The 21,784-nt window shown below is 40.8% G+C and overlaps 1 protein-coding gene across 1 annotated transcript; it reads left to right on the plus strand.

Annotated features, from left to right (window-relative positions):
- Window positions 1–1,058: 1,058 nt before the first annotated feature.
- agr3 (anterior gradient 3, protein disulphide isomerase family member) lies at window positions 1,059–12,199 on the plus strand. Its single transcript, NM_001292246.1, has 8 exons — window positions 1,059–1,116; window positions 1,220–1,373; window positions 2,853–2,916; window positions 4,351–4,403; window positions 7,297–7,373; window positions 9,195–9,258; window positions 10,933–11,016; window positions 12,048–12,199. Exons 2-8 carry the CDS (start codon window positions 1,268–1,270, stop codon window positions 12,095–12,097), a joined length of 498 nt encoding a protein of 165 aa, NP_001279175.1. The 5' UTR covers window positions 1,059–1,116; window positions 1,220–1,267; the 3' UTR covers window positions 12,098–12,199.
- Window positions 12,200–21,784: the final 9,585 nt, after the last annotated feature.

A 21,784-nucleotide genomic window follows, 5' to 3' on the forward strand; every position in this document is an offset into this window, starting at 1 on the left:
AAATCTTACAGAAAAATAATGGAGATGCTTAAGAAACTTCAAGTAGTAATATAGGACAATTTTATTTTAAGAAGCTTCAATGGTTAGGGCTCACCAGAGTATAGTGCCCAATTCTGGGCACCACACTTTAGCAAGATTGTCAGGGCCTTGGAAAGGGTAGAGGATATTTACCAGAATGATACCAGGGATAACGGACTTCAGTATATGTGGAGAGATTCGAGAGGCTGGGATTGTTCTCCTTAGAGCAGGGAAAGTTAAGTGGAGATTTATTAGAGGTATTCAAAATGATGAGGGGTTTGATAGAGTAAATAGGGAGAAATTGTTTCCTCTGGCAGATTTGTCTTTAAGCAGAGCACACAAGTTTAAAATAATTGGCAAAAGAACCAGAGGGGAGACTAGGAGAAATGTTTTTACCCAGCGAGTTGTTATGATTTGGAATACACTGCCTGAAAGGGTGATGGAAGCAAATTTGATAGTAGCTTTCAAAAGAGAATTGGACAGGTACTTCAAAAGGAAAAAATTGCAGGCCTATAGCATAAGAATAGGGCAGTGGGTCTAGTTGGATAACTCGTTCAAAGAGCTGGCACAATGGGTTGAATGTCCTCCTTCTGAGCTGTCAGATTTTATAATTCTAAGAAAACAGCAGCAAGGTATATAATAAATTACTGGGCCTGACAGACTAGACTTGTAAAAAACGATTGGCATCCAACCAGCACAAATGGGATCAAGCCTGGTTATTCTTCGTAAAGTTTAGCATGACTGTACATTTTCTTTCTCATTATACCTAGCTTAGGCTTGCATTCCCTTTACACTAACAAGAAATCTCAAAGCTAATTCGTGAAAGTATGAAGATTGTTTCAGCACTACCTCGAATTGTATTTTCTTCTTATGTTTAAAAGAAAGCAAACATTCAGGCTAGCGCACTCTGAAGTCAGAGTTGACTGATTAAAGTTCTAAAAAGGTGCGTTCAGGTAGACGTCATGTGGTTGCTATGGATACTGTGTTTGTCCAGGTGGTGGAGGAGATTGTATATATATATACCTCAGCTGAATTAATGAATCTCTCACTTCTGCAACTTTTCCCCACAGGGACTCCCAGCATCACTGAATATCTCAGGTATCTCTTGCTCTGACAATATTAATGCTTTTGTCTTCTACTATACCTAGAAAAGGAGTGGCATTTTTTTTTAACTCTTGCTTTGCTCTACTTGCTCTTGCAGTCTGAACTCCTATCAGAGAAAGTACAACTGAAGTTCTTCTGCCCAGCCATGTCACTACTCTTTGCACCACTATTTTTGTTGCTGGTTGCTGTCTCATCTAACCTGGCTAAGACAATCAAAGTGGAAAAGAAAACGCCTGAAACACTGTCAAGAGGTACAAAGCCCATAGTTGCTTGGTTGTATGATGTGATGTTGCTGGTTATATTGTAGGGGAATCTATATTGAAAGAAGAATGCATGCTGCATAATAGTCAATGTGTGTTGCTACTGAAGCACAATTCTCTTGCAGGAATCAAAGATCAAATTCTGAACCTGCCTATTGTCTACACAACACTTTTTGAATTGTTTTCTTTCAAAACGTTGTTCTAGGCATTAAAAAAATCAAAGCTTGCATCATAGTTCTCTGCTTATTAGGAACAACAAACGTATCTAGATGACATGTGTGTCCAACAGACAGTGCTTATTTGTGAAATATTATGAGATTTCTGCAATTTACTTGTACCTGGAACAGTGATCTTCATTGGCATAGAAACAAAACATTCCTGACAATTTTGTGTCACCCTATTTAAATTACCCGCAATGTCACAGTGGTCATTTTTCTCCTCAGAGATGTTTAAAATGTAAAAACAGATTGCACTATATTCTGAATACCCCCTCCAAGCAAAACAGGGTCAAGCATTCAGACACTCCTGAGGCATGCCGAATGTTTGGAAAATTCTTAAATTCAATTTTAATTTGGAATCTAATTTTCTGTGGATCTTAAACGTTAAGATAATGGTCTTCAGGCTATGTTCAGGAATTTTTTTTGGCTATGGATGTTTTATTTCTAAACACCAGCCAAATCAATGAAAATATTTCAGTCATTTTGGTCCTAGTTTGACACCATAAGCCTTGTGAATTTATCAAAGGTTTAAGTATTCTTGTTATGCTGAATTTTCTAGTGCTTTTTAGTCAGCCAGGTCAGAAAGAGAGTTTTTTTCCACTTTTATTCATTAAAAATGTTGAGAGACGCGAAAGTAATATTCAAATTGAGAGGTTCACAAAAGTGCTACTGGCCAACCTTTGCACTCCCACCTTTGTGCAGAGCAATAATGCATTTGAGATTTGAATTTGAGTTGCTCGTCCTTTCAGTATGCTTCCATAAAGGAGCAAAGAAAGTGTTCACTTATGCCAATGACAAGCATATTGGCACCTGTTCACCTGGTTGTTACAGAAACAGCGTATGCTTTGTATTTTGGTAACCAATGACAAGAGAATCCATATCCTGTTGAAGATTTATGGAACCACTTGAAGGTGAGGAAAGGATGGGGGGAAGGGGAGGACATTGTTTGGTGACTGCCTTCTGCTCTAACCATTCTCTTTCCTGTTGGCAAAATCACTTGTTTGTTGCACATGGGACAGAAACTGGTTCACTTCCAGGTGGGAGAATCTCTAAATGCTCAACGTGGCTCCCAATATTTTTTCCTGCATCGCAAATACAGTATTAGAAGCTGGTTGAATTAATAAAACTGACCTGAAATAAATCAATACTTTTTTTATCATGGTGCATGGCAATTTTCAGGAAAATAGTAGATTAGTTTAACAATTGCCCATTTGGATGTTGACATTTTTATTATTCACATTCTTATTTGTAGGTTGGGGTGATGGCTTGACCTGGGTTCAGACTTATGAAGAAGGGCTTCATAAAGCAAGAAAAAGGTGAGTTGACAACTAATATTTTTCCATGTTGAATTTACTGGTCACTAGAAGGATGTAGAATAATACTAAAAGCTGGAGAAACAAATGAATGTCCTGAATAGAAAGCTGTAGCTGGTTCCTCCAATGTCAAAGCACTAGCAAAGCAGTCAGACACTAGATAAATAGACCAAAAGGTTTGAACAAGATCGGGGGTCAGCTAGTTGACCTCAACTGGGGCAACAGTGGAACACTGCAATTTACCTCAGTATCCCTGGGTTAGGGGAAGGAAATCAGCCAGGTTTCCAGCTCCTCATTATTACCCAGAGATCATTCCTGAAAGTTGCATGGGAGAAGAGGAGAACTGGGCTTTACTGTGGTGCCTCCTACAGTTGAATGGCCTATTGACACTTATTCTTAAGGAACCAAACCCCAGGAAAACGAAATTGAGTCAAGTGTCTTTAGAGAAGAAGTAGTGGAAAAATTGACTAAAAAATTCCATATCTTCCGAGTGATGAGATCCTTCAGAACTTTTGTAAGGCATGTTTTGCTCATGTATTTGGTAACTTAAATACATTAATAAAGGTGAATTGTATGAATTTTGGTTACTACGTAGAACCCACTATATTGTTGCAGAGACTTGACTAGCTTGACAAGCCTCCCAGAAAGATTATTCAGAATTCTACTGCAATAATGAATAAGAAGTGATTAAATCAGACCTATAAATCAGGATCACAAGAACAGCGGGGATTCCAGTGTTTTATGTTGACCCAAAACATGCTTCATTTGATAGTCTTTACAATTGTTTCCCTTCCATGTAAAGGTTCAACCCCTACTGTCAATCCTCATTTGTTAAACATGGTTGTAAAACATACATTTGTCTATGGACATTCTACAGGATATCCATTAGTTTCCAACTATTTTAAGAGTACCATTTATTTAACAATGTGGCAGTATCTTTAGCTTTAGGTAAATTGTTTAACAATTGTTCTTGGACGTTTGGTGCAGTTGTTCTCTTCTGAGGACATGGATGAGAGAGGGATCATCAACAATTAAAAGTAAAGCTCAGCATCCAGTCTTTATGACCAACTTGAGAAGAGGACAGGGAGGTGATGGAGTTTCCAACCTAACCTTCAATAATTTGCCTGTACACCTTGTCCAGCCTACCTTACCTGCAGTCATTTTGTTCTTCATTGAGAGAATGAAGGAAGTCTCAAACCCAGTTGTATTTCTTCTCATTATGATTATCAAGTGAAAATATATAGCTGATAACAATAGTCCAGGTTACCAACAGTAAGGGAAAGCCCTACATTTAATCTAGACAAAATGTTAAAACAATTTCAAAGGTTCATTTTCAATGTAGACTGTATTTTTTCTCTCGCTTTACCATGTGTCTATCATGATGTAAACAAAATTATTTTTCTGAAAAGTAATTTCTAAATTATTTGTTTGTTTCAGCAACAAGCCATTAATGGTCATTCATCACTTGGACAATTGTCCCCATTGCCACGGTAATAATATTTTTTAATTAGACATTCTTTACAGTTCTATTGTAATAAGTCTTTTAATATGTAATTAGAATTATAATTATTATTCTGCTTAAACACCATATTCAATATATAGCACAGAGAGTGATTTTACAAAATGTCGATTGCACAGTAAAGCATGCAGTAAACATCAGGGGTTAAGCCAATACCACCCAGAGATTGATTGAGGACTAGTTTAATTCTCCTACTGTAGTAAAAACACAACTGGAGAAAAGTTCCATTATACGTCATCTTTGGCGAAGTGGACGACTAGTGGGATTTCCTATTATAAGCGCGGATTGGGCTACATGTAGTGCTCGCCTGAATTTATACCCAGACAGGTGCAAATCAGTGCATTGCTATGGACCTTTGAAAGCTACGGAATGATCCATTGGACATTCAACATACCAGTTTTTAAAGTCATTAAAAAGTTATTAAAAAAACAATTTCTAAGTTCTGTGCATACATTAAGTTGCATCTTAGTTTTTTTTACCCAGCCAGGTTTGATGTGAGCTTGTACCTTAAAGTTGCTTTCTCTCTCCATTTGACTCTACTGCTAGCAGTGATATTATTTCGACTCAGCAGTACAAAAGAATCATTATACTTCTTGCTCCGTACTAATTGGGGATAATTATATATTAACTTCTGAGTTTGCTTTTGTGTATAGAATGCAACAAAATTATGTGTTAGGTTTTTACTGTCATTAAAAAGACTGACTTGACTCTTTAATGTATAAAAATCGGTCACGCAAAAATTCTTGGGTTATTCAATATTCCTGAGAGCTTTCAAGGGAACATTGTCCAGTGGAGATGGTATCCATTCTCACCAGTCATGTTTATACTGTAGTGAAATGAATCAAACTGCCCCTGACTTTAGGTATCAGGTTTCCAGCATATTTCACCGTGGCAGAAAATTACATCCAAACCAAAGTGATTTGTCACCAAGTATCCAGGACATACACAGTGTAAGAATGTCCGCTTTTGCAGATTGTTCTGTGATGGATTCGAATGGTGTTTCAGCTTCAAACCACAAATCATTATTGTCTTAAAAAAATTAAAATATGCAGCTTGACAAAATGTCATTTTTTTGTTGATATAAAATCCATCAAACACAAGAGGCAAATTTGTACATCAAAATGTTCTTCAAAGTACTGAAAGAGATTCATTGCCAGTCATTAACAATAAAAAAGTAAACAGTAAATTTAACATTAAGGGTACTTTAGCTCTTTAAGTTAAAGAATTACTTCACCATTGCATTTTTGTGTAGCACTCCTTCAAATGGCCCATTTTCACCGGATGCCTTAGGTGCTATGAAGAACTTAACTTTTTTAGGTGAAAGTTCAGATTGCCCACATCTCAGCAGATACTGTAACATCATTAGTGCACAAGCAAACATAAACATATGAAGTTAAAGATTGACCAGCTGCTTCAATGTATTAATGGAGAATTGATTATTCTAGTTGTGGTCCTGTTTGCTTTTTTCTTAAATAACAATAATCGTTACACGTGATCTTTCAAATCAGGAAGACATCTCAAAGCATTTCACAGGATATATTGTAATATATATCCTGTGGCCGTTGAAGTGGCCCCATAGATGAGGCAGTGAACCACAGGCCACAACAGGATAGGAATAGGCCATCCAGGCCTATGAGCTTGTTCCACCATTTTGGTCATGACTGGTCTGCATCTTAATGTGATTTGCCTGCCCTTTCACCATATTCCTTGATTGCCCGTGCCCACTAAATACTAACGATAAATAATAATCCTTGTATTTGGTGTGTCATCTCATTACATTATCAGAATATCTGAAAGCATGTTACAATTAAATGCAATGACTGTGTATTTGTAGGCAAATGCAGCAGCCAATTTGTGCACTGTAATGTCCCATAGACACGAGGTGAATGACCAATATTATCTGTGGAATTGTTGGAGAAGACAAGGCAAAAATGCTACCAACTAAACCAGGTTGCCAACTAATTAACCATCTACCTCCCGTTTCAATATTTCAATTGACCTGGAAGCTACAATCTTTTGGGGTGCGAAGTCTCACCAAGTAGATATGAGTTCTAACATAATGCCCTGGGAATACTAGACATGAAGCAATTTCACTTCCAGCAACAAAATGGACAGGTTAATTTATAGCATGGGAGATTGCAATCTTCAGTGATTCATTCTTGCAGTGATTGTTTCTGTTTAATTTTACTGCAATTAATTATGAAGATCACAACTGAAGCCACACCAGCCAGGTTCATCGACAGGACCTAGAGGGACAGATCAGTCACTGGAAACAGGGATTCCCAGTAAATTCCTGCAAGCAGGGTCCATTCTCCCCAGGGAAAGCACGCCTATTCCATTCTAGACATAGGGAAATTTCCATGTGTTAGTGGCACACATTGGTAAAACTCAGTTTGGTTTACAGACTTTTAAACTCTGTAAATGATGGATTTCACATGTGTCAGACACTCAGCTGACCAAAAAACATCATGAAGTCACAAGGCAACATAGTTATTGCTCATATCTATAGAACAAATGCTGCAAGTAGTTTACAGCAGGTAGCTGTGAATTCCTGGGTTTTTAATGGATGGCAATAGCCTCGTTCAGTCAATATATCAGTGATTAACAACAGTAGTAAATACAAAATGGAAAAAAATACTTTATTTGTATCATTCTGATAAAATAAAACTATACAATCTGAAAAGTTCTAGAGAGATATTGGATCCTTTGTTGATGGTATTGCTGAACAACTTTCATTTTGCTCTAACATTATGTAATGTGTCATAACCAATTTCATGTGATAACTTGATGCCAACTTTGCTGCAACTGCTATAGTATAACCATAGCCAAGAAAGTAAAGTGTTACTAATCTATGTTATTTATAGCACTGAGGAAAGTTTTTGCTGAAAGTGAAGAAATCCAGTCATTGGCTGACAATGATTTCATTATGTTGAATCTAAAGGTAAGGAATGTTTTATTTATCTATTAATATTTCCTATGAAAAGAAAGAAGTTTAACATTTGTTGAAATGAACCCATGTGGCCTTTTTACAAGAATAATCCTTACATTTGGTATAGTATATTCATGCCAGGAGGACATCTCAAAGCACTTCACAGGGTATATTGTAAAGTAGAGTAACTGTGTTTTTTGAGCAATTTGTGCAGCAAAATTTAAATTAGTGCAGGATTCTTCAATTGAGTCACACTCTGGAAAGTGTTTCTTCATAGTTCCTAAGAAAAAACTGACAACCAAATTTAAATTAGAAGAATTTTCCACGATCCTACAGCATTTTAAATTTTAAGACAAAATTATTCAAATGCTATGCAATCTTAGATAATCTCACAAATGCAATCTTAGATAAAATATGAATAATTGTGTTGCAAATTATTTACACATTATTTTTGGAAACAAAGTAATATGGAATTAAATAAATGGTCATAAGAAATTAAACTGAATGTGGAAAATAGGAAAACAAGAACAGATGTCACAAAGCATTTCACAGAATATACTGTAAAGTGAATTCACTGTTTATTTTGTGGACAAAATGTGGCAGCCAATTGTGCATTGTCTCGCTTTTAAATATATTATAATTATAAGAGTAGCATCCATTATTCTATTATTCATGTATTTAAGCACTCTATGACATCAGTCTGTCTACCTTTTAAATATATAATATATATATACACCTTTCTCTCTTTTAACTATATTATAATTATTAGAATAGCATCCATTATTCTATTATTCTTGTATTTAAGCTCTTCGAGGCATTATTCCACACAAAGGGCGTTTATCAATGCAAGTTTTTTTTATTAATAATCATATGCACAATAATCAACTTTGTTGATGGAGAATTTTTTATCTGTAAATGATAAACAGATCAGGTTGTCAAAGCACCCCCAGCTCCGGTGCCCAGCGAGCAGTGTCGAGCATTTTGAAACGTCCTCCCAATGAGATAGTTGTTGTATAAAAATATAAGTTGTACTATATTTAATCTTGAAGGAAAGTACTGAATGAACCAGTCTCTTTCTGATACCCGCCTACTTCCCTACTAGTACTTCTCTATTGCTATTATTAGTAAGTAGGTACCCAGTTGTTAGTCGATTGGCGGATTTAAAAAAAATTAAAAATGTGGCCACTCAATCCATGACTGTTTGTGGCACATTGCTGTGCGCAATTGGCTGCCCCGTTTCGCCCACAACATATTCAGTCAATTCACTTTACAATATATTCTGTGAAATGCTTCAAGATGTCTTGAAGGCGTGATACGGCATTATATCGAATGCAAGGATTCTTATTATTATTATCATGGCAAATTAGTGCCTGTGTAATAGCATAGACCAGTATGATGCTATTTTCAGATTTTTAACACGGGTGTAAATTACCTATCTACCTATCCACCTACCTAATTACCAATTGCCTGACCTACTGACCAACCTACCTACTGATCTGAGCGCTCTGAGATGCTATCCTGCTTGGAGAGCGCTATATAAGTGCAAGTTGTCGTTTTTGTTGTTGATCGATTGACCGACCAACTGACTGAATGCCGAACAACTGACCTACTGACCTCCTATTAACCTACTGATCAAGCCACCTCCTTACATTGGTAGATTCGAAGGAGCAAGAAAACGGCCTAGATGCCCATCAAGTTCACCCCAAACATTGCATCTATATCGAGAAGCTTTAGAAACGTCAGCTAACTGAATTGTGCTGCATTCTGATGCAATACAGTTCTCAACCATTCAACACGTTATTTAAATTTAAATTATTTTTTCTTTACCTTTAGCATGAAACCAGTGACAAGCACCTTTCACCTGATGGTAAATACGTCCCCCGTATACTTTTTGTAGGTGAGTACCTGACCTGCTTGTACATTCACAGTCATCAATACCCACTGGAAGTCTCATCAACTCCACTTCCAATCTGTAAAATTGCCAATTAAAGACCACTAATTTGTTCCTATTTCGTTATTATCAGAAGTCTAATTACTTTCTCTCTAAATTACCTAGTTTGCTATTTCGTGCCAGATTACAAGCATACCCGTTGCCTTCGTCTCTCTGGGTCTGGCCTCCTCCTCATCCCCCGAGTTCTCCGCTCCACCCTCAACCGCCGTGCCTTCATCCACTACGCCCCGAGGCTCTGGAATTCCCTTCCTCACTCCCTTCGCTTCGCCCCCTCTCTTCCTATTTTCAGGTCTCTGCTGAAGACATTTCTTTGGTCACCTTCCTCCCCCTCCCCCTGGCTCGGCCCTGGGATCCGTTACTTTGAAGCGCTCTGAGACGCCGACCGGCGTGGAGGGCGCTATATAAATCCAAGTTGTTGTTGTTGAGTGCATCTTTGAATTTTCAGCCAATGGGGAGGAAAATTTCAGGTGCTAGACATACTACTTTTAATGGTGCTTGCGTGCTACTTTACAGATAGTGAGAAACCCCTCCACTGTTAATAAGATGGTCTCTATGGAGGCTTAGATTTAAGATCATTACCAAAAAACAAGAGGTAAATTGGAAGTGTTTATCTTCTTACATGGAAGGTGATGGAACACCATACAAAATAGTGGTTCAGACCATTCATAATAGTGTTTGAAGGTGAGTTGGACAAGTCATGGGTTTGAGGGAGAGAAATTCAGCATGGGATGGGGAACGACAAGGGAGTGGAACTAAGTGGAATAATCTTTCAAAGCTACACAGGCATGGTGGGCCAAATGCCTTCAAATCTTTGAGTGTTTATAACTTTAGAACTTTATAGCACAGAAGAAGACCATTCAGCCTATCATGTCATGCTGGCTCTTTGAAAGAGCAATTCATTCAGTCCAATGTAACTGCTTTGTCTCCATACCCCTTCAAATTAGTTATTTTCAAATATCTATTTACTTATAAAAAGCTGTTATAGTGTCCACCTGGCTAGTTGGTAGCACTCGCCCCTCTAAGTCAGAAGGTTATGGGCTCAAGCACATTAAGCTCATTAAAGCCATCCTTCATATGAGATGTCAAACTGAGGTTGTGTCTGTGCTGTTCAGGAAGACATTGAAGATTCCATGGCACCTCCAACCATGTAGCACACACACAGAGCGCTCTAGTTGAGTGTCAGCATACACTGGATGAGTTCCAAGTACTGAAGTGGGGCTTGAACCCACAGCTTTCTGATTCATCCTGAAGTATTCTCTGGGCTTACTTTTTCGATCCCAATTGAAAGCATTCCCAGTGAAAGTTCAATTTGAAATGTCATGTTGTATTTTCAGAGTACTACACAGTAATATGCTCATGGTCTCTGTGAAAGACACTATCATTTAATATTATTTTTCTAGCAATGGGTTGAATTATTCACTTATTTTAACCACCTGACCACTAATAACCACTTCTGTGCATTTCACAGTTTTAATTGTATCTTTGCCCACAAAACACACAATCACTCCACTTTACACTATATCCTGTGAAGTGCTTGGAGATATCCTTCTAACATGAACTACACTATACCAAATGTAAACATTATTAATATTACATTATTTTGTTTTTGCTTCGCTGCAGATCCTTCTATGACAGTCAGAGCAGATATTACAGGGAAGTATGCAAACCGCCTCTACGCTTATGAGCCCAAAGATATTCCAATATGTAAGTGCCTTACAAAAGATTTCCATCCATTCTTGATCTATTCAAAGAGAAGTTGGTTAACTTCAATTTATTTGCATATTATAGCCATTTTGGAAAATACATCCTACTTTTCTTTTGCTGGCAAGAACTGTAATTAAATTTAGTTACAATACCTTATGAGTCTGAGTTTATATAGGGTTAATGCTTGGTCACTGTGTGATACAAGCTACAGATAAATAAATATTTCAAAACTTTTAAAAAAATATATCTTGTCCCCCTCCCTCTCCAAAACATATGGTAGGAAATAAAATAAAATGTTTTCATAGTCTGTTACAATAGGTGGACGAGAAGTAGAATCAGTGGAAATGTGTAAAAATAAAGTTACAAATTGTTTTTCCTGTTTTTAAAATTGAATGTGTTTCCTTATTTTCTCATTTCTGCCCACTGCCATATGCCTCCTCTCCCCAGACTCCTCTCTTGCTGGGATACGGTTCCATGGGCTCCGCTTGCCCTCTGGTAACCCGTCCAAGTGACCATTGTTCATATTGTTTCTCAGCTGTGAGTGTCAACAGCCTCCTCGACTTTAGAGGACATCACAGCTTTCTTCATCAGTTGACACAAATGCCTAGTTACATGAACCCCCTAAGGTCGGTATCTGGTGAAGCAGTGCTAAGCTGATGTCATGAAGAGGAATACTAACTTCCTACATGGTCCTCACTGCTTGAAAAACAACATGTTGCCTATATTGAATCTTCAAAGGGTTTGGGCAAAGCCATTCTCTTAGATTTGGTGGCTGTTCAGTGCCAAACTTATGGTCATTTTGGACTTTTTTAAGGACAGATTTTAATTATATTTTCTGTCCTTCATATTATTAACACTATTGATAACTTAACATTAAGTGCTCTGAGACGCTACTCTGCATGGAGGGCGCCATATAAGTGCGAGTTGTTGCTGTTGTAACATCACATATTACCCCCAAACCCCAACAAATATATTTATCGTTTGATTCATCCAAAAGAAACTCAACTTATAGTGCTCCGTTTGCTTTTCAGTGATTCAAAACATGAAGAAAGCAAAACGTTTGCAACAGTTGGAATTATAACTGGACGCTGCTGCACTCTTCTTACCTTTAAAAGGCCTGAAATATGTTCTTTTACTCACTGCCAATTCCTTGTAATTGCTTAAAATAAACACTTTCACGTGCAAAATCAATGTTTGTGTGACTTTTATGTCTTTCACAGTTCAAACGCAGGAACCTTATTTTATCAGTAATATATATGGGGTAAAATTCCACACGGGTCTAGATTATTCTATTAACATAGCATTTTAGGATGTTCAGAATCTCGCAAATTGCTGAATTCAGTTTTCTGTAGTTCTTAAAAGTATTTACAGAAAAAATGTTTCAAACTTAAGGCCCTATTTGAGAAAGTCCCAAATTCTGTATTCTTTGAATATTATGTTAATAAAATAGATCTAGATCTAGGGCTTGCTGTCAAGGGTCAGACACTGAGCAGGGGAGAGGGAGAGAAGGGAAGGGAGGTGATCATAGGCGCAATTGAGGAGGTAGGTTTTAAGGCAGGACTTAAAGACAAATAAAGGGAACGGGGTGAGACAGATGGGTAGAGAGTGGGAGTTCAATGGGTTTAGGGGCATAGCATCTGAATATTTGTCCACTGATGGTCAAAATTAAAAGCTATATTTTCCATCCTGGTACCTATACCAAGCCTGGTAGCTCTAAAATGTAAAGAAAACAGAATAAATCTAGACCCAGGTGGAATTTCTCCCCTGAAATGTTCACAAAATAATGATAATGCTTAATTTTGATATAGCACCTTCTCATACCAGGAACCCATCTCAATGGACATACTGGAAAGTGACTGTGTATTTTGTGGCCAAATACAGCAGCCAATTGTGCACAATTATGTCCCACAAAAGCCTTGAGGCAAATGACCAATTTTATTTGGTGACCAGGATGCTGACCAAGATTGCAGAATTGCAGGACCTGGGTTTGATTCTCAGGAAGGGAGAAATGTTAGGCAAGTTTCCTTACTCTACACACCTCTGTTTACCTAGCAGTAAAAACCCAGTTGTTATTCGATCTACGGGTCACTTTTCCGCTTTCCCGTGATAAGGTGTTATATCAAATGCATGGATTATTATTACTATTATAATTATTAAAAAGTCATGTGAGAGGCCAGTTTCCAAATTAAGCCAACACTTAAAATTGTTCAAAATTCTGCATAATTTTAAATTTTAAGACAATGGTTTTAAGGCTGAGACTATGAGAAATTCCAGGCCCCAGAAGTCACTCAGACAAACTCATTTTCTCTTGCCAGGAAAATAGACTGGAGAGACCTGCTAATCAGAAGGAAACATCTTATAATAAATACAGTAAATCCTCCCCAATTATACAACAATTACAATTACATTTACAATAAGGTATAAAATGATTCAGTAGCCAGGGCTGAATGCTAATTTTTACACAATAGAGAAGCATTTTGTGATGAATGACACCCACTTTTAAGTACACGTGTACTTTATTCACTGGTGGGACACTAGATGGCTGTACTTACTTTCCAGTGCACTCAGCTAATTCCATTATTAACAGTGGAAACAATACAATTGTTTGGCAACTATTCCTGGATGTGATGATTCACTTAGTTTTCACCCTGGGTTTAAAACATGTTCCAAATACGAATGTATTGGTTCTGAGTATAGCATCTTATGATCCTTTGACTTCAAGCAACAGATTGCTGGATTTTGCCTTTGAAATTAAATTATTTTCAAAGACAAGGAAAAGATAGGGTTGGACAAAGGCCAACTCTCAGGAATAATTATTTTCTTCCTTAAGGTAGAACATTGAATCAAGTAGATCCATGCATGTTTTAGGCTACTGCTAATAATATTCCTTGCATTTGATATAAGCCTCAAAACTCTTCACAGGATTTACTTTAAAATGGAGGACTGTGCATTTGTAGGTGAGTTTGAATCAATTGTGTCTTTATTCCAGGCAGGGTGAAAAATCAGGCAAATTTCCTTTCTCTGCACGTCTCTGTTTACCTAGCAGTAAGTAGGAACCGGGTTGTTAAGTCAACTGGCAGATTGCTTTCTGGGGATAATAGCCCCTTCAAAAAAAATGTAGTCACTCGATCCATGACTGTTTGTGGGACACTTCTGTGCGCAATTGGCTGCCGCGTTCGCCCACAAATATACAGTCAATTCACTTTACAGTGTGTTCTGTGAAACGCTTTGGGACGTCCTCCCGACGTGAAAAGCGCTATATCAAATGCAAGGATTATTATTATTATTATTTTGTGAAGCGCTTTGAGACGTCTCAATGGCCTGATAAGGCGCTATATCAAATGCGAGGATTATTATTAACATTGAACATTCTGCTTAAGGTTGCCCAAATGATATTTGAAATCACTTTACCACTAAGTTTCTTTTTTTAATGCCGTTCAGGACGTGGTGCAGTCAATGAGATTCAATACTCTTTTCCCCTGGCCTGGAGCAAGCCAAAGTCCCTGCAGCCTCGGCATTCTCCAGCTGGGGGCAGGCTGGGGTCTGCTAGGGAGACCCTGAGCTCTTCTCTCACCACAGGCAGATGGAAAAGGTCTGCAGCTGTGGAGCGCAGCACCTGAGAGACTGACAGACCAGGGAAACAGGAGTAGAGAGGGAGAGAGGTGGGAAACCACATGGGAGAGCATGGCACAGACAGGGTGCAGATTAATGATTACAAATACAGGGAACTGCACACCTCTGAGCTTGTTAGAGGTAGTGAGGTGCTGTCTGCTCCTGCTAGAGATGTTGGAGGGCACTGAGACTGGGATGATAGGATTGCAATAAGTCACAGATGTTGGGTGAGCCTGTGGAGGGAACTGAATGTGAGGATGGGATCTTTGAATTTGATTCACTGGGCGATGGGGAGCGGATGCAAGGCCAGTGGAGCAAGGATGAGGGTGCGGCTGGGTGTCATCCGTATACCTGTGGAAGTGGATCCCTTATCTGCAGATGAGGTTACCAAATGGGAGCATACAGATAATGAAATACAGAAGACCAAGGGTGAAGCCATGAGGAATGCTGCATAGTGACTGTGCTGAGGTGGGAGCGGAAACCATTGGGAAGAATGATGACGTGGTCTTCTGTTGTGTTGCTGCTCTGTACGGTCCTTCTCATGACCGCCTGTGAAAGAGTGCACACAGTGCTGTGATGAATTTGGAGTGGGAGTGTTTCAATGTATAGTATACCTTAAAGGGAGTGAAGTATCTGGTATTTCTCAAGCTCTGTCCTCGGTCCCCTCCTCTTCACACTCTATATGCTCCCCCTTGGTGACATCATCCGCAGACATGGGGTTAACTTCCGCATGTATGCGGATGACACCCAACTCTACCTTTCCTCCTTTACTCTCAACTCCACGACCACCTCCTGACAGCTGCCTGTCCGACATCGAGTCCTGGACGAGAGACAACTTTCTTCAGCTCAACGTGCGCAAAACTGAGGCCCTCCCGATTGGCTCACGTCAGCGCCTCCGCACCTCAGGCGCTGACAGCATCAGCATCCAAGGCTGCACTCTCCACCTCTCAAAGCCAGTCAGGAACCTCGGCGTTCTGTTCGACCCTGAGCTGTCCTTTCTTCCTCATATCCGCTCCACAACTGGCACTGCCTTCCATCACCTCCGAAACATCGCCAGACTATGGCACTACCTCACCCCTCACGCTGCTGAAACACTGGTACACGCCTTTATCACCTCAAGGCTGGACTATGGGACCTCTCTCCTCGCCGGCCTTCCCGCCACCTCCCTCCACACTGCAGGTCATTCAGAACTCTGCAACTCGTGTACTGTCCCGCACCAGGCTTCGCGACCACATCACTCCCACCCTCGCTCGCCTCCACTGGCTCCCCATCCCCCAGAGGATTGAATTCAAGATTCTCATCCTCACCTACAAGGCCATTCACGGCCTCGCTCCCTCCTACCTCTCCGACCTACTATCCCCCTACTTATCTGCCCGTACTCTCCGTTCCTCTGGCTCCGGTCTGCTCCACATCCCCCGCCCCAACCGCCCTACCATTGGTGGCCGGGCCTTCAGCCTCTCAGCCCCGAGGCTCTGGAACTCCATTCTCCAGTCCCTTCGCCTTGCTTCCTCCCTTTCCTTTTTCAAGGCCATTCTCAAGACCTTTCTCTTCGACCGTGCCTTCAGCTCCCCTCTCGACTCTCTACCCCCTCCTCGCTCCCTCCCTTCCCTCCCCTCACCCTTACCATTTCCCCCCTGCTCGGGTCCCGACCCAACTCTCCAGCGCCTTGGGACGTCCTCCCGACGTGAAAGGCGCACTATAAATGAAATCTTGTTGTTGTTGTTCAAACATTACATTTTATGGAAATTGATCTTATTTTGGGATTTATTAAGTTAAAGGCGAACATGATGAGGATCCACACACTCTGCCCCTTTTGAGCAGAGTAAGCAACATAAATATATTAATAGACAATAAAATGTTCAAAGGAGCTGAACCTTATTCATTATCTTTTACCCTCCCTCCTGGAAACTGATGAAAACTTACGCGACATGAAACGCAGCATTAATTTGAAACAGCCTGGTGGGTGGAACAAATTACCACAAGCAGGTTTTTCCTGCTTACAAACATGTTAAATCACAGGAAGAATTCAAGGAGATGACAAATTCTGTCACTTTGAGCCTCTGCAGATATTTGCATTAGCACACATCATCATTTTATTTGTGCCCCATACACGAAATAATTCACGTGCACTCAATACAGTAACCAGCTCTAGTACTAACGCAGTTTTATTATAATTTGAATGTTTCCTTTTTAAAAAATATAATAAGGATGAGCAGAATAAGGGGTGAAATTAGCAGCGCTACACCCTCAACACTGTTCCAACTTTCAGCCCATCAAAGGCCTTCTTTTAAAAGTATTTGGATTTTTCGAAGAATGATTTTCATTTAAATGGTTTAAAATTCAGGGACAACTCAATGGTTCACCCTAGGGTGAAATTTGTGATTTTTCATAATGTGTTCCTTAAAACAGGGGTTGACATTGACTACAAAAACAGTCAATTGTTATCACAAATCTTGAGTGTAAATTTACCCCCGACTGCTGATAACTGTCGCCAGTGATAATATATTATCGCAATTGTGACCCCAAAAAGCTTCAAAGGAGGAAGATCCAACATTTCCTGGGGTTTACCTAGTAATGATCGACTATACTTTATTTAGAGAATCCAACATAAGCTAGTTCCTGATAATATCCTGGTAACGTTGTTCAACTACAAAATACACAGTCAGTAAACTTTCCAGGAAATCCTGTAAAGTGCTTTGAGACATCCTCCAGACTTGAAAGGTGCTAAATCAAATGCAAGGATTACTAGAATCAGTGGCAAGTTTTCAGCCATTCTGCCTCGCTCTGTGGAACTCCATTCCCAAAGTCCCTCCACCTTGGAGCTCAGACTTTGTCGGTGCTTTCAGTCATCTTCCCTCCTCCACCGATCTCATCTTCATTCCCACTCCCTCCTCCCCAAGGTTGGTTATCCAGCCAACTGGGTAAAGTGCATTGATACAACCTCCAGATGTAAAAGCTGCTTTGTGGAGTCCTGTAGCTCAGTGGTTAGAGCACTCGCTTTGCAAGTGAGAGAACTGAGTTCAATTCCAGGCACAGGGCGAAACCTTGGGCAAGTTTCCTTACTCCACACGCCTAATAATAATCCCTCCAAAACCAAAAACAATAATAAATTGGTCATTTTCAATCTACGACTGATGGGGGACATTGCTGTGTGCAATTGGCTGCCGCGTTCGCCCACAAATATACAGTCAATTCACTTTACAGTATGTTCTGTGAAGCGCTTTGGGACGTCCTCCCGATGTAAAAAGCGCTATATCAAATGCAAGGATTATTATTATTATTATTATAAATGTAAATTGTATTGTGTGAGCTATTGAGTAACAGCACATTCATAATATAATAATAATCCTTGCATTTGATACAGGGCTTTTCACATCTTCTAGACATCTCAAAGCACTTCAAAGAATATACTGCAAAATGAATTGACCATATATTCGTTGGCAAAACACAGCAGCCAATTGCACACAGCAGTGTCCCACAAACAGTCATGGATTGAAGTGACCAATTTTGTTATTGTTTTTTTTGAGGGATTATTATCAGACGTGTGGAGTAAGGAAACTTGTCCAAGGTTTCACCCTGCCGGGAATCAAACCCCAAACCCAGGTCTCTCGCTTGCGAGGCGAGTGCTCTAACCACTGTGCTATAGGACTCTATTCATGGCACATTAAACACAGTTTTAATCTGATTCTGTACAATAATTTGGTAACCCTTGTTCCATTGTAGCTATTATCGTCACAATAAATACATATGATGATTCAGCTATTTTCTCCTCGCTCTCAGGAACACTCTTCTAAAATCTCTCTGCCTTTCACTCCCACTCAGGTTTTTAGAAGAAAAAGCAATATTTTTAATTGCACTTTCAGCCATTTCCTTCTGAATGCCACCACCACTATCTCCTATCTTGCCCATGCTCCCATTCCATCTATGTAAAAAGCTTCAAGACTTTCTTACCTGAAATAATAAAAATAAAATAATCATTGCATTTGATATATAGCACCTTATAGGTGAACAGAGTGAATGACTAATTTTATCTGGAGATAATAAAAAGATCTCCAGGACATGGGGAGAAACTTTCTTCAATTTTTGAACAGTGTCTTGGGATCTATAACATCCACCTGAACAGGCAGGGGAGGAGTCTTGTTTTAACATCTCATTTGAAGAAACGCATCTCCGACAATGAACTACCTGAAAAGTATTATATATAACTACTATTTGTTGTTGCTTTCAAAGAGGTGGGATTCAGATTCGCATTATGGAAAGGGCTACTGATTCAAAACACATTATTGGAGACAAAATCATCTGGAGCAGTGGGAGGAACAAATTGGTGATGAAGATCACTTGCAACAACAACAACAACAACAACAAGATTCCATTTATAAAGCGCCTTTCACGTCAGGAGGACGTCCCAAGGCGCTGCACAGTTGGGTCATGACCCGAGCAGGGGGGAAATGGTCAGGGTGAGGGGAGGGAAGGGAGGGAGCGAGGAGGGGGGAAATGGTCAGGGTGAGGGAAGGGAGGGAGCAAGGAGGGGGAAATGGTCAGGGTGAGGGGAGGGAAGGGAGGGAGCGAGGAGGGGGAAGAGAGTCGAGAGGGGAGCTGAAGGCACGGTCAAAGAGAAAGGTTTTGAGACCGGCCTTGAAGGAGGAAAGGGAGGAAGCAAGGCGAAGGCACTGGGGGATGGAGTTCCAGAGCCTGGGGGCTGAGAGGCTGAAGGCCCGACCACCGATGGTAGGGCGGTTGGGGCGGGGGACGTGGAGCAGACCAGAGCCAGAGGAACGGAGGGTACGGGCAGGTAGGTAGGGGGATAGTAGGTTGGAGAGGTAGGAGGGAGCAAGGCCGTGAATGGCCTTGTAGGTGAGGATGAGGATCTTGAAATCAATCCTCTGGGGGATGGGGAGCCAGTGGAGGCGAGCGAGGGTGGGAGTGATGTGGTCCCGAAGCCTGGTGCGGGACAGTACACGAGCTGCAGAGTTCTGAATGACCTGCAGCTTGTGGAGGGAGGTGGCGGGAAGGCCGGCGAGGAGAGAGTTCCCATAGTCCAGCCTTGAGGTGACAAAGGCGTGGACCAGGGTTTCAGCAGCGTGAGGGGTGAGGTAGTGCCGTAGTCTGGCGATGTTCCGGAGGTGATGGAAGGCGGTGCCAGTTGTGGTGCGGATGTGAGGGAGAAAGGACAGCTCAGGGTCGAACAAAACGCCGAGGTTCCTGACTGGCTTTGAGAGGTGGAGAGTGCAGCCTTGGATGCTGATGGTGTCAGCGCCTGAGGTGCGGAGGCGCTGACGTGAGCCAATCAGGAGGGCCTCGGTTTTTCGCACGTTGAGCTGAAGAAAGTTGTCTCTCGTCCAGGACTCGATGTCGGACAGGCAGGCTGTCAGGACATCGGTGGTCGTGGAGTTGAGAGTAGAGGAGGAAAGGTAGAGTTGGGTGTCATCCGCATACATGTGGAAGTTAACTCCATGTCTGCGGATGATGTCACCAAGGGGGAGCATATAGAGGGTGAAGAGGAGGGGACCGAGGACAGAGCCCTGAGGGACACCACATGAGACAGTACGGGGGGTGGAGGAGAAGCCATTCGTTGAGACAAAGTGAAGACGGTGAGAAAGGTACGACCTAAACCATTCAAGGACAGTGCCTTGAAGGTTGAGGTGGGAGGACAAGCGGTGGAGTAGGATAGCGTGGTCGACCGTATCGAATGCTGCCGATAGGTCGAGGAGGACGAGGAGACAGAGGGAGCCCTGGTCACAGATGGTCAGGATATCATTGGTGACCTTGACCAGGGCAGTTTCTGTGCTATGGGCAGCACGGAAACCTGACTGAAGGGGTTCAAAAAGAGAATGGGTGGAAAGGAAAGAGCGCAGTTGGGAGGCGACAACTCTTTCCAAGACCTTGGAGAGAAAGGGGAGGTTGGAGATGGGCCGGTAGCTTGATAGCTGCGACGCATCAAGGGAGGGTTTTTTCAGGGTGGGCGTGATGATGGCAGTTTTTAATGGAATGGGGACAGAGCCAGAGGAGAGGGACAGGTTGATGATGTCAGTGATATGTGGGGCAAGAAAGTGGAGCTGGGAGATAAGGAGTGGAGTGGGGATGGGGTCAAGGGAGCAGGTGGTTGGTTTTAGGGATAGGATGAGTTCAGTGACAGAGGGTGGGGAAACGGGTACGAAGGTGTGTAGGGGAGGATGGGTAGGAGTCGGAGTGTGGGAGGGAAGGGGTGGGTGGTGGGTGGAAGTTGGAGGGGAAGTGACCGCGGAGCGGATTCCCTTGATCTTGGATTCAAGGAAATCCAGCATCTCCTCGAGAAGACAGTTGAGAGATGAACCTAGTTTGATCACTCATTCAGAAAGTCTAGGCTGGATTTCCTACCATACTAAAATAGTTATCGTTATTTATTAAAAAAATCATTGACATTAACCTCAGAACAACTCTGATGTTATAAGTAATGCCTCCTGAGGAGATCTTCTGCAGGAATTCTCCGGTGGGATTAAATATTAGCTCGCGTTATGTTCTTTCTCATTGTGGACTCTCATATCAAATGGAACTAATTTTTATCTCCATCCATCTTGCAAAATAAGAATTAATGTTTAAGTTTATGATTTCTGATTGCTGGTTGTATTGTAACCGTTTTATAGGCGTTTCTAAGCAACCATTTTATCAGTGTTTTCCTAAAAGGATGCCCTTTATTCAAGTGCCTGTTCAGGGCAGCTTGCAGTCTGTTCAGACTTTCAGTGTTTTATGGTTCCTTGTTGACTCAAGTTAAACTGAATAAATAAGAACCAAAAGAGGTAATTGCATCCTCAGTATTCTGTCTGTATGATTTCTGGAATAGAACCAGGAAAAAGCTACAACTTGGAACTGATAAAGTGCAACATATTACTACGACAATTTGTTGCATTCATTAGTCAGTCAATGACATCAGAAAAGGGCACCAAAAGTCCATTCATTCCTGTCTTATTTCCAAGCTCAAGAACACTAATACTAATAATCCTTACATTCCGTTTTAGCGCTTTTCATTTCAAGAGGACGTTCCAAAACAATTCACAGGTTATACTGTGCAAAGTGCACAGACTGTGTGTTTTTTGGATGAACGGAGATGCCAATTTTGCACACATCAATGTCTACAAACAGTCATGAAGTAATGAATCATTTTATTTGAGGATTGTTG

The sequence above is a fragment of the Callorhinchus milii genome, unplaced genomic scaffold (genome assembly GCF_018977255.1).
Source record: "Callorhinchus milii isolate IMCB2004 unplaced genomic scaffold, IMCB_Cmil_1.0 Scaffold2, whole genome shotgun sequence".
In the NCBI taxonomy this organism is placed as follows: Eukaryota; Metazoa; Chordata; class Chondrichthyes; order Chimaeriformes; family Callorhinchidae; genus Callorhinchus; species Callorhinchus milii.